The 17,598-nt window shown below is 49.7% G+C and overlaps 1 protein-coding gene across 1 annotated transcript in view; it reads left to right on the top strand.

Moving 5' to 3' along the window:
• Positions 1 to 3,614, top strand: part of GRB2 (growth factor receptor bound protein 2) — a 73,056-nt gene extending 69,442 nt beyond the window's left edge. Inside the window, exons 5-6 of the mRNA XM_030296946.1 lie at positions 85 to 253; positions 1,440 to 3,614. Of these exons, the coding sequence (XP_030152806.1) occupies positions 85 to 253; positions 1,440 to 1,625 (355 nt within the window). The 3' untranslated portion in view covers positions 1,626 to 3,614. The remainder of the gene's footprint in view (positions 1 to 84; positions 254 to 1,439) is intronic.
• Positions 3,615 to 17,598: the final 13,984 nt, after the last annotated feature.

Raw genomic sequence — 17,598 nt, 5'->3', positions numbered from 1 at the left:
CACAAGACCCCTCCTTGATCTGATGGGCCGGTGACCCCCAGGGAGCCAGGACAGAGCCCTCTGACCTGTTCTCTGCGCCCCCAGGTTTGGGAATGACGTGCAGCACTTCAAGGTGCTCCGAGATGGAGCTGGGAAGTACTTCCTCTGGGTGGTGAAATTCAACTCTTTGAATGAGCTGGTAGATTATCACAGATCTACATCCGTGTCCAGAAACCAGCAGATATTCCTCCGGGACATAGAACAGGTGCCGCAGGTAAGCCTCATCAGAGAGACCGGGATCACTTGTAGCGATTCAGAGTAGCTCCTCGGGCAGGCCAGTACCTTCTCAGAGGATTACCGCCAGGGCTTCTGTGCTCATTGTTCAAAATACTACCTTTAGCTCATGTTAAAGGTTTGTGGTTGAAACAAAATAGTTTTGCCTTTTCCAGAGGCTCCCTCGGCTGAGGCAGTGCGTTGCTGGTTACCACCTATGTCTCTCTAGGGAAACGGTCTTTAACGCTGTCCAATATTGTATCGCTGGAAGCAAGTTAGGAGGAAAACCTCGCTTGTTGAGGGAGTGGAGTCCACGCTCATTCCTGTATTCCTATGTTACGGGGAGCTCCACTTTTCTTTGTTTAAAACAAATTTTTTTAATGTTTTTATTTATTTTTGAGACAGAGACAGAGCATGAACAGGGGAGAGGCAGGGAGAGAGGGAGACACAGAATCCGAAGCAGGCTCCAGGCTCCGAGCTGTCAGCACAGAGCCCGACACCGGGCTCGAACTCACGAATCGTGAGATCATGACCTGAGCTGAAGTCAGATGCTTAACCGACTGAGCCACCCAGGCGCCCCTGTTTGTTTTATTTATTTATTTAAAGTTTTTATTCTGACGAGCGTGAGTGGGGGGGGAGGAGCAGAGAGAGAATGCCAGGCAGGCTGTGCACGGACCGCACAGAGCCCAATGTGGAGCTCGAACTGACCTAAGCAGAAATTAAGAGTCGGACACTTAACCGACTGAGCCACCCAGGTGGCCCTCCACCTTACTTTATTTAAGCTATTGACTCTGTAAAACCTTAAGGACTTTATAAGCAATAAAGTGATGGGAAGTAAAGCCTTTTCAAAGCCTGGAGTTGTAAACCAAAGCCTGATTGCTGTTTCCCAAGTTCCTTCCCTGAGAAAGCAGTACTTGCTTCGATGGTGTGGTGCCCTGGCCGCCGTGGCGGAATAGACTCCAGCGTGTTCTAGCGTGTTGTGGGCTTTGGTGAAAGTACTCTGTCCCCACGAGAGTAGACGTAGGACCTATAAGGATAAATGGAGGGGGAGGAGAAATGGGAGGTCATCTCAGGAGACATAAAGAGTCGCACACATCTGTTGCGCCCTTGTGACCAGCCCCACCTAGCAGGGGGCTGGCTGTGAGCAGAGACCCAGCATGTGCTCTTTCCCTGCCCCTCTTCTGCAGCAACCAACATACGTCCAGGCCCTCTTTGACTTTGATCCCCAGGAGGATGGAGAGCTGGGATTCCGTCGGGGAGACTTTATCCACGTCATGGATAACTCAGATCCCAACTGGTGGAAAGGGGCCTGCCACGGGCAGACCGGCATGTTTCCCCGCAATTACGTCACCCCTGTGAACCGGAACGTCTAAGAATCAAGAAGAGATTATTTAAAGAAAGTGAAAAATTTAAAACACATACAAAAGATTTAAACCCACGAGCTGTCTTAACAGCAGCCCGTGAGGGAGCTCAGAACACCTGGCTGGGTCACCTGGTGACCCTCTCACTTTGGTTGGAACTTTGGGGGGGCGGGAGGGGGTGTTGGATATAAAAATGCCAAAACTTACCTATAAATTAAGAAAAGAGTTTTTATTACAAATTTTCACCGCTGCTCCTTTCTCCTCTTTTTCATCCTTTTCCTCTTCTGTCCATCAGTGCATGACGTCTAATACCACATATAGTCCTAGCTGATGCCAATAATAAAAGAAAAGAAACCAAGCAGGCTGGTATTTTCTCTATGCAAACTGTCTGTCGTGGTCGGAATGACAGAAGAAAGAACAGCCGTCGTTGTGCTCCTCGATGCACAGAGGAGAGGGCAGTGGGTGGCAGCCCCTGCTGGTCACCTTCTGCCAGAGGGGCGGCCCCCAGCCCCAGCGTCTTGTGACACAGTTGGAAATGGAGCAGGGCAAAAGGAAGGACTGTTGGCCCCTCACGGCTTCCCGAGAAAAGTCAACCTGAAAACCTTTGTCTCTTTTCTATGTTGTTTTCTCTCCACGTGGTATCATTAAGCACGTTGATTTTTCATAGTGCCTTTTTCCTTATTTCAAGAGTTGCTTATGAGTGGTGTTTTTTTTTTTGTTTTGTTTTTTTGTTTTAAAGTAAGTTAAAGACAGTCCAGAGCTTTTCAGCCAATTTGTCTCCTACTCTGTGTACATCATCCTCCCTGGGTAGGGGGAGGGAGAGAGGGAGTGGGGTAGAGGAGAGGAGGCCAGCGCAGGTGGAGGGTGTGGGCATTTCTGCCTGTCCGCAGCCACGAGCCTGGAACGTTCAGCTTTAATATTTGTCCAGCCCTCTGGGGTTTGCAGTGGCACCTGCTGCCGGGGAAGGAGGAGAGGTTACAGCTTCTCCCACATCGGACTGGATCTAACCTAGGGAGGAGGGGGGTCAGAGTCCTTGACCTTGTGATCTAGGCTGTTGTCTGCCCCTCCTCAACTCCAGAGCGCCCACCATCCTTCCCCCCACCCCCTCCAGACACAAAACCCTGGAGCCAGCAAGTTCCAAACAGGAAAGCCCAAGGAAATTAAAACGTCCCTCTGTGACTGTCCCAGGTTGTACTGTGTTCCAGCACTGGGGTGGAAAATGAGAGCTTCCATTTTTCTTGCTCTGAAACAGAGGTGTCTGTTCGTGGCTTTCTTCGTTTGTGCTGACTCCCTAACCTGCCCAGGCGAGCACTGGGGCATCGTTGATGAAGTGGCTGGGTTTTCGTGTCTCTGTTCCCAGAGGGCTGTGTTTATAGCTGCTCCTCCCCCCCCCCCCCCCCCCCCCCCGCCAAGGAAGTGTCTCCGTGAGGCAGGGACTGTTTGGGGAAGGACAAGTGGGAAATGTAGGAAGGCCGTGTCCATGGCAGAGCTCTCTCTGCACGCCTTGTCAGCTGCTTGCCCCTCATAGTGATGTGCCTGTGAACTTTCTCCACCTGATCCCATTCCTGCAACAAAAAATGGGGCTGCCCGGAGTTGGTGACGGCCTTTGGATTCTGAAGTCTCCAATTGGTTGGAGGTTGGAGTCTCCCCTGGACTTTGGTTATGGAGCGGGACTCGGCCCGGAGTACTCAGAGGCCCCGGAGGCGGCTGCTCTTGTGGATGGAGCATCTGCCACCTCACGCCCTTTCTGGTAGCTTCTCCTTTCCTTGGTGATGATAAGAGGAATCTCTGGCATTCTACACCTGGACCATTTGATTGTTTTATTTTGGAATTGGTGTATATCATGAAGCCTTGCTAAACTAAGTTTTGTGTGTGTATATATTTAAAAAAAAAAATCAGTGTTTAAATAAAAAGACTTATGTACTTAATCCTTTAACTCTGCGGATAGCATTTGGTAGGTAGTGATTAACTGTGAATAATAAACATACAATGAATTCTTCACTCTGTATCTTTTCTCCTTTTTTTCCCCCTTTCGTCTTAAAGTAAAAACCTAAAAGCTATGTCATATGTCAGGACTCCTGTGTCCTGTTTTCTGACTCACCTAGCCCCTTGGGGAGCATGTGGGTCTTGCTGGGCCCCTGAATTAGGGATGCCCACACTCAGCTGTTCATCAGGGTCCCTGGGGGGCTTGTTCACAGTGTGGATGCCCAGACCCCACCCTTGGGTGCTCCGAGATGCTTGAGGGCACAGCCAGGCATGCCTGGTGTTTTGGGTTGTTTTTTTTGTAACGTTTATGTTTGAGAGCGCGTGAGCAGGGGAAGGGGCAGAGAGATTAGGGGGAACAGAGGATCTGAAGCAGGCTCCTTGCTGACAGCAGAGAGCCCCATGTGGGGCTTGAGCCTGCGAACTGTGAGATCATGACCTGAGCCCAAGTCAGACGCTTAACCAAAAGAGCATGGCTTCTTTGGTTCTCATCCCCTCTCCCCCTCCCTTAAATAAAGGACAGAGGCACAGAATGCTGTGTGTTGAAGCAGTCTCCATGTGCTAAGTAGCTAAAAAAAAGCGTCTGCTCGGCTGGCTGTTGCAGGGTGAGACCAGGAGTGTCTGACCACATCGTGCTGGCTGTCCTAGACCAAACAAGTGTTGTTTGGGGAGAGCCTGATGGAAATTGAACCCAAGGAGTTTCTTGGTCTGTGTTGTGTGTGTTTTATGTTTGTTGTTGTTGTGTTTTGTTTTTGAGAGCAAGAAATTGGGAGACTGTGCCAGTGGGGGAGAGGAAGAAGGAGGGAGACAGAATCTTTTTTTTTCTTTTTTAAGTTACTTATTTTGAGAGTGAGAGAGTGCGGGAGAGGCAGAGGGAGAGAGAGAATCCCAAGCAGGCTCCACACTGTCCATGCAGAGCCCCGTGCCCGGTTCAAACTCGTGTACCGTGGGATCATGACCTAAGCCAAAACCAAGAGTAGGACGCTTAACCGACTCAGCCACCCAGGGGCCCCGTGTTCGTGGTCTAGTTCTTACGGTTCAGCATCCTGCCTCATTTGTGGTTGCCCTACTTGTGCAGTAGTTTTCAATTCGCATTTCTTCGATGACCTCAGTGGATACCGTCCTGCTGGACTCTGCTGGTCTCCTGGACCACCTGTGCTAGCTACTCCGAAGCTGAGCAGTTGTTTCCAAAGTGGGGCCGTTTTAGTGAAAACTTAAGGCCCTGCCCATCAGCCTCCTTGTGGCTTTTTGCTCTGTTTGACTCATGGCGTCAGAACAGCATTGGAATTAATGGGAACGGTGATGCTTTTGCAGAGTTTGGTCACAGGTTTCTTGGTGTTTTTGGATCCCCTTCCACCATGAATGTGTAATTCCCGGGGAGGCATGCCCCATGGACAGCTCAGCTGCGTTTGATGCCTACGAGTTAGGCGGACGAGTGGCCTTGAGACTTCCTCGTACTGCACTCACTGCGGTGGCCCTGCAGCGGCAGGAGGCCCAGTACGCCCGGCTCACTGGTAACAGGCTCATTTTCAAACATGATTGCAGAGGGAGCAGTGCTGACAGCTCCCATCGAGGGCTTCAAGGCAGTCTCTGCAGCACCAGACCCCACCTTCAGGTAGTCCAAGATGGTGCTTGAGGGCACAGACACCGACGTCATGGAAAGAGATAAGGCCAGGGGCACAGGAAGTCTGCCTTTCCTTGTCTTGCCCCCTTGACCTGCGTACAGTCGGCGATGTGTGGATGGAGCTCTGCTTTACCAGAGCGCCTGGATAACTGGGAAGAATGAACATGGAATGGTATCTGGTGCCTTAGAAATGCTTTCATTCCCCCAGACACCATGTTTCCATGAAATGCACATTCTCCAGTCCTGAGCCCTGTTTTACAGTAAAGAACAGGGAGACTCTGTATATGCTCTTGAAGCGTGTGTTCATTTGGTGGTTTTGTTTTTAGTTTGAGAGAGAGTGGGAGCATGAGTGGCGGAGGGGCAGGGGGCTAGGGAGAGAGCGAACTGTCAGTGCAGAACCTAACTCAGAGCTTGAACTCACAAACTGTGAGATGAGAAATGTGAGACGAGAAGATGACAGCCAGCCTCTGCCGCAGATGGACAGAGAGGAGAAACCTGTATTGAGCAAATACCCTATTTCTTGTATCGTGCTTGACATCTTATGTATTACTCACTTCTCCCAAAACCCTAGGAGGCAGACTTTGTATTCCATCATATTGATGAGGAAATAAGGTCCGAGGCGTTAGGTAACTCGCCCAAGGTTACACAACTCGTAGGATCCGGAGCTAGGACTACGAACTTTGCCATGGGCTGAATGTGGGTGTCCCCTCCCCCCCCCCCATCCAAATATTGAAGCCCTAACCCCCAGTGTGATGGTATGAGGAGGCAGGCCCTTTGGGAGAGAATTAGATTAGGTGAGGTCATGGGGGTGGGGTCGTCATGTTGGGTTAGAGTCTTTATAACCAGAGCTTTCTCTCTCCACCTTGTGAGACAACAGCGAGGCCGCAGCGTCTCAAGCCTGGAAGAGAGCCCTCACCAAGAACCGAATCTGCCAGCACCGTGATCTCAGACTCGCCACTCTCTGGTATTTTGCTATAGCAGCCTGAGCTGACGGAGACAGACCTCAAAGCTTTCCCCCACCACATCCAGCTGCTTTAGGAGTCTTCGAGGGTAGAAGGTTGGAGGGAAGTCCAGCCATGTTTTTCTGAAGTTCAGACCTGCCTGCCAGGCCAGAAAAGGCAGCAAGGATTTGGAGGAAAACCAATTAGTAATGTTTTTTAAATGCATCTGCCCCTTGTTTTCACCTCTTAGGGTAAGGGGTGCAGCTGGAGAGTAGGAAGACCGTGTTCTCTCTGGTCCATACCTACTAGCACTGAAACAGGATGACTCCACAAGGAAGTGAGGCTCTAAGGGCTTGGACAAGACCCTCATTACTGCCTCTGGGCTTCTGATCCCTGGCCCATCCTATCAAAGGAGGAGGATGGGCTAGAGCCAGAATCCTCCGGGAGCTTTGCAAAGAATTTTTTTCCCTTAAATGTGTATTTCCTACTTCCCCTCTTCCATGAGCTTCCAGAACCAGCTATTTTAGCCAACAATGTTTTTCTTTTTTTATTGTGATAAGAAAACTTAGCACAAGATCTCCCCTCTTAAATTTTCTTTTTTCTTAATGTTTATTATTTTTGAGAGAGAGAGAGCACAAGTCGGGGAGAGAGGAATGAGAGGGAGACCTAGAATCCAAAGCAGGCTCCAGGCTCTGAGCTGTCAGCACACAGCCCGACGCAGGGCTCAAACCCACAAACTGCAGGATCGTGACCTGAGCCAAAGTCAGGACGCTCAACCGACTGAGCCACCCAGGGCGCCGCTCCCCTCTTAAATGTTCATGTGTACAATACGTTATCATTGACCGATAGGTACCGTGTTGTATAGCAGATCTCTAGAACTTACTCATCTTGCTTGACTGAAACCTAATTCCTGCTGATTAACCATTTTAGTCTTTGATTCTATGAATTTGATATTTTCGACTCATGTAAGTGGAAGCATCCAATATTTGTCCTCCCATGACTGGCTTGTTTCACTTAGCACAGTGTCCTCAGTGTTCATCCCTGTTGTCCCATATTGCAGAATTTCCTTTTATTAAGGATGAGTAGTATTCCATTGTGTGTGCGTGTGACATGTTCTTTATCCGCTCATCTGTTGATGGACATTTAGGTTGTTTCTAAGTCTTGGCTACTGTGACTAGCCTTGCAATGAACACGGGAGTGCTGATATCTCCTTGAGATCCTGAGTTCAATTATTTTGGATAAATACCCAGAAGTAGGATTGCTGGATCATTAGGTAGGCCTATTTGTAATGTTTTGGGGAAACTCCATACTGTTTTCTGCAGTGGCTGCAGCAATTTACATTCCCACCATCAGGACACGGGGGTTCCTATTTCTCCACATCCTTGCCAACACGTGTTGCTTTGCCTTTTTTAAATTAATTTATTTTTTTGCCTGACAATAGTCATCCTGACAGATCTGGCATTTTGTTCGGAAAAAGGTAATCTCTCCTCACAGGTTACTTTACTCAGGCTACAAAAGTGATTGAAATTTTATGGGCAGAAAGCATTTGTAAAACAACTTGTTTCCCTTAGAACAAAATGTTTTGAATAAAAGAAAAAAAAAAAAAGAGGGGCACCTGGGTGACTCAGTCGGTTAAGCATCTGACTTCAGCTCAGGTCATGATCCAGCAGTTCATCAGTTCGAGCCCCGCATCGGGCTCTGTGCTGACAGCTCAGAGCCTGGAATCTGCTTTGGATTCTGTGTCTCCCTCTCTCTCTGCCCCTCCCCCACACATGCTCTGTGTGTCTCTCTCTCAAAAATAAATATTTAAAAAAAGAATTTTGTGCAGATAAGATGTTGGCACAGATTTAAGGCGATTTCATGACAAGGAGTCATCAAGCATCCCATTTAAGCCCCCCATCTCTCAGTCTGTCATTTGCTCATTAAACTAATTCTGTGGGATCCCGGTGCAGGGAGATCTAGAAGCAGTGGAAGAGCCTTCTTAGAGCTCACCTAGTTGTGGGGTTTAAACTTGAGATTTAAAACCAATTTTATCTGTATGACACCAACTGCCAGACCACTTCAAACAGTCCAGGAATTCAGGAGGAAAGTGAGATAAAAACCCGTATGGAGAAATCGATACCTTCCTACATGTAAACACCCACCAGTGAGATGGCGTGTTGGAAGAGAAGGTCTGATCTCCAATGTCAACAAAACAGATAAAATATCTGGAAATAAACATCACAAGAAACGTGCAAAACCTCCCCGAGGAAAACTCTGAGACATTCCCAAAGGACATGAAATTGGAAAGGCGGAGCTGTGTTCTTGGCGAGGAAAAAACCCAACGTCATAAAGATGTCAATTCTTCCAAAGGTAGTTTATAAATTGAACACGATCCAAATAAAAACACCCAGAGGCTTTTTTCCTGGAACTATCTGAAGTTTACATTGAAAACATGAACAAGCAGAAGAGCCAGGAGAACTTGAGAAGGGAGAGCAGTGGGAGAGGGGTGGCGCATCGGACACCCCCACCTCCTGGGAAGACTCAGGAATGAGCCTGGCGGCCATGCCCAGCAGGGCCACTAACAGCAACAGAACGGAAAGCCCAGAAACAGGACCCCAGCATATGGAAACTCAGAGTGTAAAATGCATCCTCTCAAATCTCAGAGCTGAAAAGGGACCTTTCTTGTTTTTTTTAATGTTCATTTGAGGGGGAGGGTGGGGAGAACCCCAAGCAGGCTCTGCCCTGTCAGCAGAGCCTGAAGTGGGGCTTGAACTCACGAACCATGAGATCCTCGCCTGAACCAAAATCAAGAGTCAGACGCTCACCCGACTGAGTCACCCAGGCACCCCAACAATGGACCTTTTAATAAATATAATCTGGACAACGGGTACCCTTCTGAAAAAAGACAGCTGGGTCGAACCTCACGACGATCACCAGGGTAGCCTTCAAATGGGTCAAAGGTTGAAACATAAAAGAGGGAAACTATGGATGAATTTCTTTGCCCTCAACAAGAACAGAAGCCATGGGTGGGCACAGGGCTGACCAGAAGTGGGCTGGCATGCATGCATGCATGGATTACCAGGTGTGGGAGCTGGCATCGAGGAGCCCACAGTATCCTGGGCAACCCTCACATAGCTTTTCAAACTTTCTCGAGGCTGAGAAAGGTAGCTTGTACAAGGTCACCTCCTGGTTACTCCCAAAGCATAGGAGGCAAACTGTCCAAGGTCACCCAGAGTCTGGGTCCTGACCACTGCTCTGCGGCTCCTGACTGCAGATGAGCCCTGCCAGCAGGTGGCTATTGAATCGGGGTGCTGGGCTTGGTGGTGGTGGCCAGAGGGCAGGGCCACAGGCAGGTCAAGGAGGGGTCCTGGCTTCAGGGAGCAGCTCCTCAGTTGGACGAAGAGACCAGCGACATCAATTGGAGGGAAGGCAGGCATGTGGGGTTTTGAGGCTGTGGCAGAGCAAGAGCTCACAGGAAGCTGGTCAGGAAAGGCTCCTCAGGGGGTGGGGGGTGGGGCGTGGGTCAGTTGTGGCGTCAGGCTGAGGATAAGTAGACAAGCAGAGAGGAAGAGAGCCCTTGGCCCCAGATCAGAGAGAAAAGTGGATGCTGGCTACAGCCAGGGACACTCAGAAGGAACTTAGGGGGCCAAAGAGTTGAGGAATTGGCCCAGAGAACCAGGCTCAGACTGTAAAAGGCCTTGAAAGCCAAGATCGTAATCAGTACCGGTTCCATTGCACTTCATGGTTTGAAAACACCAGGGTGTCTGGGGGGCTCCGTCGGTTAAGCATCCAGCTCGTGGTTTCGGCTCAGCTCATGATCTCACGGTTCAGTGGGTTCAAGCCCTGCATCGGGTTCGGTGCTGATAGCGTGGAGCCTGCTTGGGATTCTCTCTCTTGCTCTCTTTCTGTCCCTCCCCTGCTCATGGTCTCTCTCTTTCTCAAAATAAATAAGCTTTAAAAATTAAAAAAAAAAAAAAGTTTGAAAACACCTACACACAATCATGGATCCTCAGGCCAACCTGGCGACATTGGCTTTTTTTTTTTTTCTTTTTAAACAGATGGACAAGGGAATTGGAGTTTAAGGCCCTGCCCAAGGTCACACAGCCTGGAATAAAGCCCTGGGCCTCCCCGCTTCCCCTTACATCACACCTTCCTGAGGGTTAGGAGTCTGCACTTGGTCCTGGAAGCTGGGAAGGTTTCTCAGCGGAGGAGGGAAAGTGTGGCAGGGCAGGGGGGCCGCAGTCTGGGTGGGGTGGAGGCTGAGGGGCTGGCTAAGGATAGCCTCGGGGAGGGTCCTCACAGCACATACGGGCTGCCTGAGCACCTCCAGCGCTGGTTTGCCTCCTGCCCCTTCTGCCGCCTCTGTTGCTTCCTCCTCTCCCCTTGTCCAGCCTTCAGGGCCTGGCCTTCCTCAGGCTCAGCAGAATTCGGCCCTGTTTCCTCACCAAGAGTGGCAAGTGTGCGGTCTCAGCCGGGGCCATGGCTTCAGGGCCGCCTCCACGCCCACAACCTCTCTTCCTGGGTCCCCTGCTCAGATTTATGTCCTGAGCTACAGGGGAGGAGGCCATGCTGCTCCTAGACATTTGCCCACAAGCACCTCAACTTCCACGAGCCCAACATCCTCCCCGCCCCCCCTCCGCTCCCCTGCTCTCCCTACCCCAGGGTTACCCAACTCAATCAGCAGCAGCCTAAGGGTCCTAAGGGTCCTTGTAAGCCCCAACAAGTTTCCTCTCTTGTAATGCAAGTGCCTGACTTAAGATTTGCTTGCTGATCTGTTTCCCAGGGCTATCTGGAATAGCACAGCTCTAGCCCCAGGGCCAAGGAGAGATGGAAAGCCTGCTGCTTCCCAGCACTGAGTCTCCTTTGAATTTTTTTTTTTTTTTTTTTTTTTTTTTTTTTTTTTTTTTTTACCGTTTATTTATTTTGGGGGAGAGGGGCAGAGAGAGACAGAGAGAGAGAGAGAGAGAGGATCTGAAGCAGGCTCTGTGCTGACAGCAAAGAGCCCGATGCAGGGCTCGAACTCACAAACCGCAAGATCATGACCTGAGCGGAGGTCAGACACTTAACCAACTGAGCCACCCAGGCGCCCCTGAGGCTCTTTTGTTTTAAAGATCTTGGGGCGCCTGGGTGGCTCAGTTGGTTAATCTTCCGGCTTCGGCTCAGGTCATGATCTCGCAGTTTGTGGGTTTGAGCCCTGTGTCAGGCCCTGTGCTGACAGCTCGGAACCTGGAGCCTGCTTTGGATTCTGTGTCTCCCTCTCTCTCTGCCCCTCCCCTGCTCACACTCTGTCTCTTTCTCTCTCAAAAATAAACATTAAAAAAAAAAAAAAAAGAAAGAGACCCGGGAGCTATACAGAAAAACAGTGCTGTCAGGACGAGAAAGTGCTGGAATCGAGGGGATTGCTATTTGTATTTCGGGAGGGCTTCTCTGAGAGAGGACTCCTATTTGAGCAGAGGCCTGAACGAACCACAGGACAATCTGCACAAACATGCGCCCAGTGACTGACCAAGGGCACAAGAGGTAGGGTCAGAACAATTAAGAGAGAACCGGCCAGCCGTGCCCTCCTGAGCCGCGAGCCTGGGGAGGGGGGCGAGGCCCCAGGGAACTGGCAGAGGCGACTGGAGGACTGCAAGGTGCTGGTCTCGGGGCAGCGTCAGCGTCGCTCTCTTGCTGCTCATTTAGCTCGTCGCCCCCGACCTCAGTGGTAGAGCATGTCTAGTGCATCCAGCCAGCGGCGGGGAGGAGAGAACGTGGGGGGCCTCAGGGGCCAGCCAAGCGTAGAAGTGGCGCATATCACGTTCCAGCGCAACGTCACATGGCCACACAGAACCGGAACGCACACAGTCCGGCTCACTGTGAAGGCATGAGACTGACCAGAAGGCATGAGAACCCGGCTGGGCTGTGCCGTAACTCTTCACGCCCTCGAACTGCCCTGGCCCCATCAGCCCCTTCCAGGTGATCCTGATTTGTTCTGGGCACCGGTGCTTGTCCTCCCCAAACTCACGCTGCCTCATGCCACTCACCTACAAGACCGACGGGACCCTCGGCGTCTGCCGCGAGGTGGCTGTTGCTCCGTCTGTGTTAGAGGCCGGGAAGACCCAGCGGGAGTCTCTCCGCCTTGCAGGAGGCTCTCCGGGTTCCTCTCTAGCAGCGTCCCAGCCCCCACCTCTCCTAACACTGCACCTCCTGCTGCTTCGGGGAGGGCCCACTTGTCCCGGGTGGGGGCCCGAGACAGCCTCCTGCAGGAGCTGGCCCACGTCCCATCTGCCCCCCACCGCCCACCACGCACAGACCGTGAAATCCTCTCACGCGCTGGCTTGCATATCAACAGGGGAGTCACTATGGAGATCGCACCGGTGTCACACACAGACGCCCCGAAGTGGGGTAGTTTCCAGGTTCGGGCTGACCGAGAGCAGAGCGGAAAGGCGCGGCGGATGGTCTCAGGGAGGGGTGTAAATGGGCTCCCCTCAGCCTCTAGCTAGAGCGACAGGTGCCGCCAGTTCCAGAGTCAGAAGGCCACACACCCCAGGAACCAGGTCGACCACGGAAATCGCTGCCAGGAGTGCTCAACGGGCCCGAACGGGAGCGAACAGAAGAGGGGGCACCCGGTGCCCTTCGATTCCCGAGCGTAGGACAGGACCAGGGGAGGAGTGAGGGCAAGGGCCAGGTTTGCACCCATTACGCTTCAGGGCACTTACATGAGCTCAGAGCGAACACACCAGTTGTCATTCGGGAGGCCTATCAGACTCAGGAGAGCTACGGTGACCTGCTTTCCCAGCCCGAGTTCTGGATCCAGCTGACAAGGGGGTGGGATATTTAAAAATAAGAAAATAAGACTGTCCATGGGGCGCCTGGGTGGCTCAGTCGTCAATCTGACTTCGGCTCAGGTCATGATCTCGTGGTTTGAGCCACGGGCTGTCATTTCCTCCCCCCCTCCCTTCCCTCCTCTTCTAGAGTAGTGAGTGGAACACTCAATTTATAGCCTGTACATGACTTTTTTTTAAAAAATTTTTAACACTTATTTAATTTTTTTTAATGTTTATTTATTTTTGAGAAAGAAACAGAGTGGGAATGAGGGAGGGGCAGAGAGAGAGGGAGACACAGAATCCGAAGCAGGCCCCAGGCTCCGAGCTGTCAGCACAGAGCCGGATGTGGGGCTTGAACTCACCAATCGCAAGATCATGACCTGAGCTGAAGTCAGACGCTCAACCGACTGAGCCGCCCAGGTGCCTCTCAGCCACTCCAGCTTTTAGGTGTGGCCCTGTGACTGAATTCTCACCAATAGGATTCAAGTGAAAGTCTCATGTGGGAGCTCCAGGTAGCCCTCCCAGAACCCCTTTCTCCTCCAAATCCTTCCTCCATCCTGTTGCTAGAATTCCAGCTGCTGCCTGGGGTCAGACAGTGAGAGCCACACCTGGGATGGTGGCATGATGAACTAGGCCTCTGTGCCCGTGGGACATTCGTGAAGACAGTGGCCTAACCAGCCCTGGACAGTGTCCCCTGCCCTTTGATGGATTTAGCCGCTGTTACTGTAGGGCCCCGTCACTGTCATGGCTGAATCTAATCCTGAAACCCTACCATTCACGCATGTGTATCAAGCGTTCATCCTCCACATTCTCTGACACCTCTTTTTCTCCAGAGCTCAAGGGGCCTCAGAAGCAGGTGTATCCCCACCCCAAAGGTGAGCAAAAAAAGACACCCAAAGAGGCCCCACAGTCTTTCTCCATTCAACTCTCCTCCATGCAGAAAGCTCCTCCGTAGCTTTACCGACTGAGCAATCCGGGTGCCCCAAGTGTTGAGCATTTTGAACGTGGATCTGTGCTAGGTGCTGGAGACAGAAGAGTGGGAAGGTTGGCAAACGCCAACCTTCAGGGAGCTCAAAACGTAGGGAGGAAGCTGACCAGTGATCTGTCTCAGGACAGGGATAGGGTATGGGGGAAGCGGGGGGTGAAACACAGACTCAGATGGGGTCAGGAAGGGCTTCAGAGAGACGCTGGGGGAAAGAAGAGAAAATTGTGTATGCAAAAGCACATGGCATCAGACAAATAGAAAAGAAGTATTAACAACCATGTGGAGACGTTGGAACCCTCATACATTGCTGGTGCGGATGTGAAATTGCTGTGGAAACCAGTTTGGTGATTCCTAAAAACAAACAAACAAACAAAACTAAACATAGAATTACGATATAACTCAACAATTCCACCTCTAGGCATGGACCCGATGAAAGAATTGAAAATGAGGATTCAGATACTTGCAAGCCAATGTTTGTTGCAGTTATAGTTATTGCCAAACTATTCAAATACCCACCAAAAGACAAATGCATGAATAAAATGAGGTGTATGCGTGCAAATGGAATATTTTTCAGCCACGTAGAAAAATGAAGTTCTGGGGTGCCTGGGTGGCTCAGTCCATTAAGCACCTGACTCTTGATTTCAGCTCAGGTCATGATCTCGTGGTTCGTGTGTTCAAGCCTCTCGTCTGGCTCCACACTGATGGTGCAGAACCTGCTTGGGATTCTTTCTCTCTCCTTCTCTCTCTGCCCCTTCCCCCTCCCAAAATGAATAAATAAACGTAAAAGAAAAAAGAATGAAATTCTGATTCGTGCTACAATGTAGATGAACCTTGAAAACATTATGCTAAATGAAAGAAACCAGACACAAAAGGACAAATATTGTATGGTTCCACTTACATGCAATATCTAAAAGAGGTAAATCCATAGACCTGGAAAGTAGAGTAAAGATTCCCATGGGAATGCAAGCTGGTGCAGCCACTCTGGAAAACAGTATGGAGGTTCCTCAAAAAACTAAAAATAGAACTACCCTATGACCCAGCAATTGCACTACTCTGCATTTATCCACGGGATACAGGTGTGCTGTTTCGAAGGGACACATGCACCCCAATGTTTATAGCAGCACCATCAACAATAGCCAAAGCATGGAAAGAGCCCAAATGTCCATCGATGGATGAATGGATAAAGATGTGGTATATATATATATATATATATATATACACACACACACACACACACACACACACACACACAATGGAGTATTACTCGGCGATCAAAAAGAATGAAATCTTGCCATTGGCAACTACGTGGATGGAACTGGAGGCTATTATGCTAAGTGAAATTAGAGAAAGACAAATATCATATGACTTCACACTCATATGAGGACTTTAAGAGACAAAACAGGGGCGCCTGGGTGGCTCAGCCGGTTAAGCGTCCGACTTCAGCTCAGGTCATGATCTCACAGTTCATGGGTTTGAGCCCCGCATTGGGCTCTGTGCTGACAGCTCAGAGCCTGGAGCCTGCTTCGGATTCTGGGTCTCCCTCTCTCTCTGCCTTCCCCTTGCTCATGCTTTCTCAATAATAAAAACATTTAAAAATTAAAAAAAAAAATTAAGAGACAAAACAGATGAACATAAGGGAAGGGAAACAAAAATAATATAAAAACAGGGAGGGGGACCAAACAGAAGAGACTCGTAAATATGGAGAACAAACTGAGGGTTACGGGAAGGGTGGTGGGAGGGGGATGGGCTAAATGGGTAAGGGGCACTAAGGAATCTACTCCTGAAATCATTGTTGCACGATATGCTAACTAATTTGGATGTAAATTTTAAAAAATAAAAAAAATAATAAAAAAAAAAAGATTCCCAGGGGCCAGGAAAGAAGGGGAATGGGGAATTATTGTGTCATGGATACAGGGTTTCTGTTTGGAGTGAGAAAAACATTTTAGAAAGAGTGGTGATGGTTGCACAACATTGCAAATGGAGTGAATGCCACAAAACTGGACACTTAAAAATGGTTGAGGGATGCCTGGGTGGCTCAGTTGGTTAAGTGTTCATCTCTTGGTTTTGGTTTGGGTCATGATCTCGCAGTTTATGAGTTCGAGCCCTGCATCAGGCTCTGCGCTGACAGCACAGAGCCTGCTTCAGATTCTCTCTCTCTCTCTCTCTCTCTCTCTCTCTCTCTCTCTCTCTCAAAAAGAAATAAACGTTTAAAAAATAGTTGAAGGGCGCCTGGGTGGCGCAGTCGGTTAAGCGTCCGACTTCAGCCAGGTCACGATCTAGCGGTCCGTGAGTCCGAGCCCCGCGTCAGGCTCTGGGCTGATGGCTCAGAGCCTGGAGCCTGTTTCCGATTCTGTGTCTCCCTCTCTCTCTGCCCCTCCCCCGTTCATGCTCTGTCTCTCTCTGTCCCAAAAATAAATAAAAAAAAAAAAAAAAAAAACGTTGAAAAAAATTTTTTAAAAAATAAAAAATAAATAAAAAATAAAAAATAGTTGAAAATGGGGTGCCTGACTGGCTCAGTTGGTGGAGCACAGGACTCTTGACCTCAGGGTTTTGGATTTGAGCCCCATGTTAGGGGTAGAGATTACTTAAAAATCATCTCTGGGCCGGAGTTCCGGTTGCCCCACAGCTTTGCTAACGTTTGGTGTCATCCGTCTTTTACAACTTTAGCCACTGCGGTGGATGTGCAGTGGTGCCTTATTGCCATTTCAAATTTGCACTTCCTTTGGGCTTATGCTGTCGGGTGCTTTTGTGCTTTGCTTATTACCCATTTGTATCTTTCTTTGTGAAATGTCTGTTCAGCTCTCTTGCCTAATTTGTTTATTGGGTCGTTCATCTTTTTTACTGTCAACTTTACGTCCAAGTTTGAGGTTCCCAGAAGTAGTCATTCTTGAGTCTGATGAGATCAGAAGTCGTGGAGGAAGGGGACGTGGTCTGCAGTTCACCTGGGGCACAGCAGCCTTTCGTCTGTGATGGAACTGCACCCACTCTTCCTCTGCGCGTTACGCGGTGACTGACGACGGGCTTCCCACAGACACAGCAGGAAACACCTTCTCAGGGAAGCTCAGAAATGAGTAATGGGTGAGGTGTTGTCACCCACGAAGGCAGATGATCTTGTCAGAGAGAACCAAATGCTGGAAACCACAGAAAGCTGGAAGCCCAGAGACCCCTCCAGCAGACTTGGAAAGCTTTCTCCTGGGGCTGACATTGACATTCCTGATAGCTTCTTGATGTTTGGCTCTGCTGACAAGAGCAGAAGAAAGTTGAAATGCATAAGAAATCAGCTCTTGAAAGCTACTGGACAGTGAATCCTCTTTCTTTCGTGTGTGTGTGTGTGTGTGTGTGTGTGTGTGTGTTTTCCCGCCCTTTGGTTAGTACGCTGGTGTTTGAATCATTTACTGAATCTGAAAGGACAGAAAAGGGAACTTGGTCAAACATGCCCCTATCTTTGGCCCCTTGCAAGCTGCCCCAGCTTCCTCCAGAACCCTCCTACAGTTGTTGGTCTTTGATGATTTTCTCAAACTTACAGCCCCAAAGTTTAAAAAATAAGTAAATGACAATGATGGAAAGTTACATGCACACAAAAACCTACGCCCAGATGTTTACAGAAGCTTTATTCATAATCACTAAAACATGGAAGCAGGGCACCTGGGTGGCTCAGTCGATT

The sequence above is a fragment of the Lynx canadensis genome, chromosome E1 (assembly GCF_007474595.2).
Source record: "Lynx canadensis isolate LIC74 chromosome E1, mLynCan4.pri.v2, whole genome shotgun sequence".
Taxonomy (NCBI): Eukaryota; Metazoa; Chordata; class Mammalia; order Carnivora; family Felidae; genus Lynx; species Lynx canadensis.
Note: the sequence above shows the minus strand (reverse complement) of the source record. Positions and strands in the feature narration are given on the sequence as shown.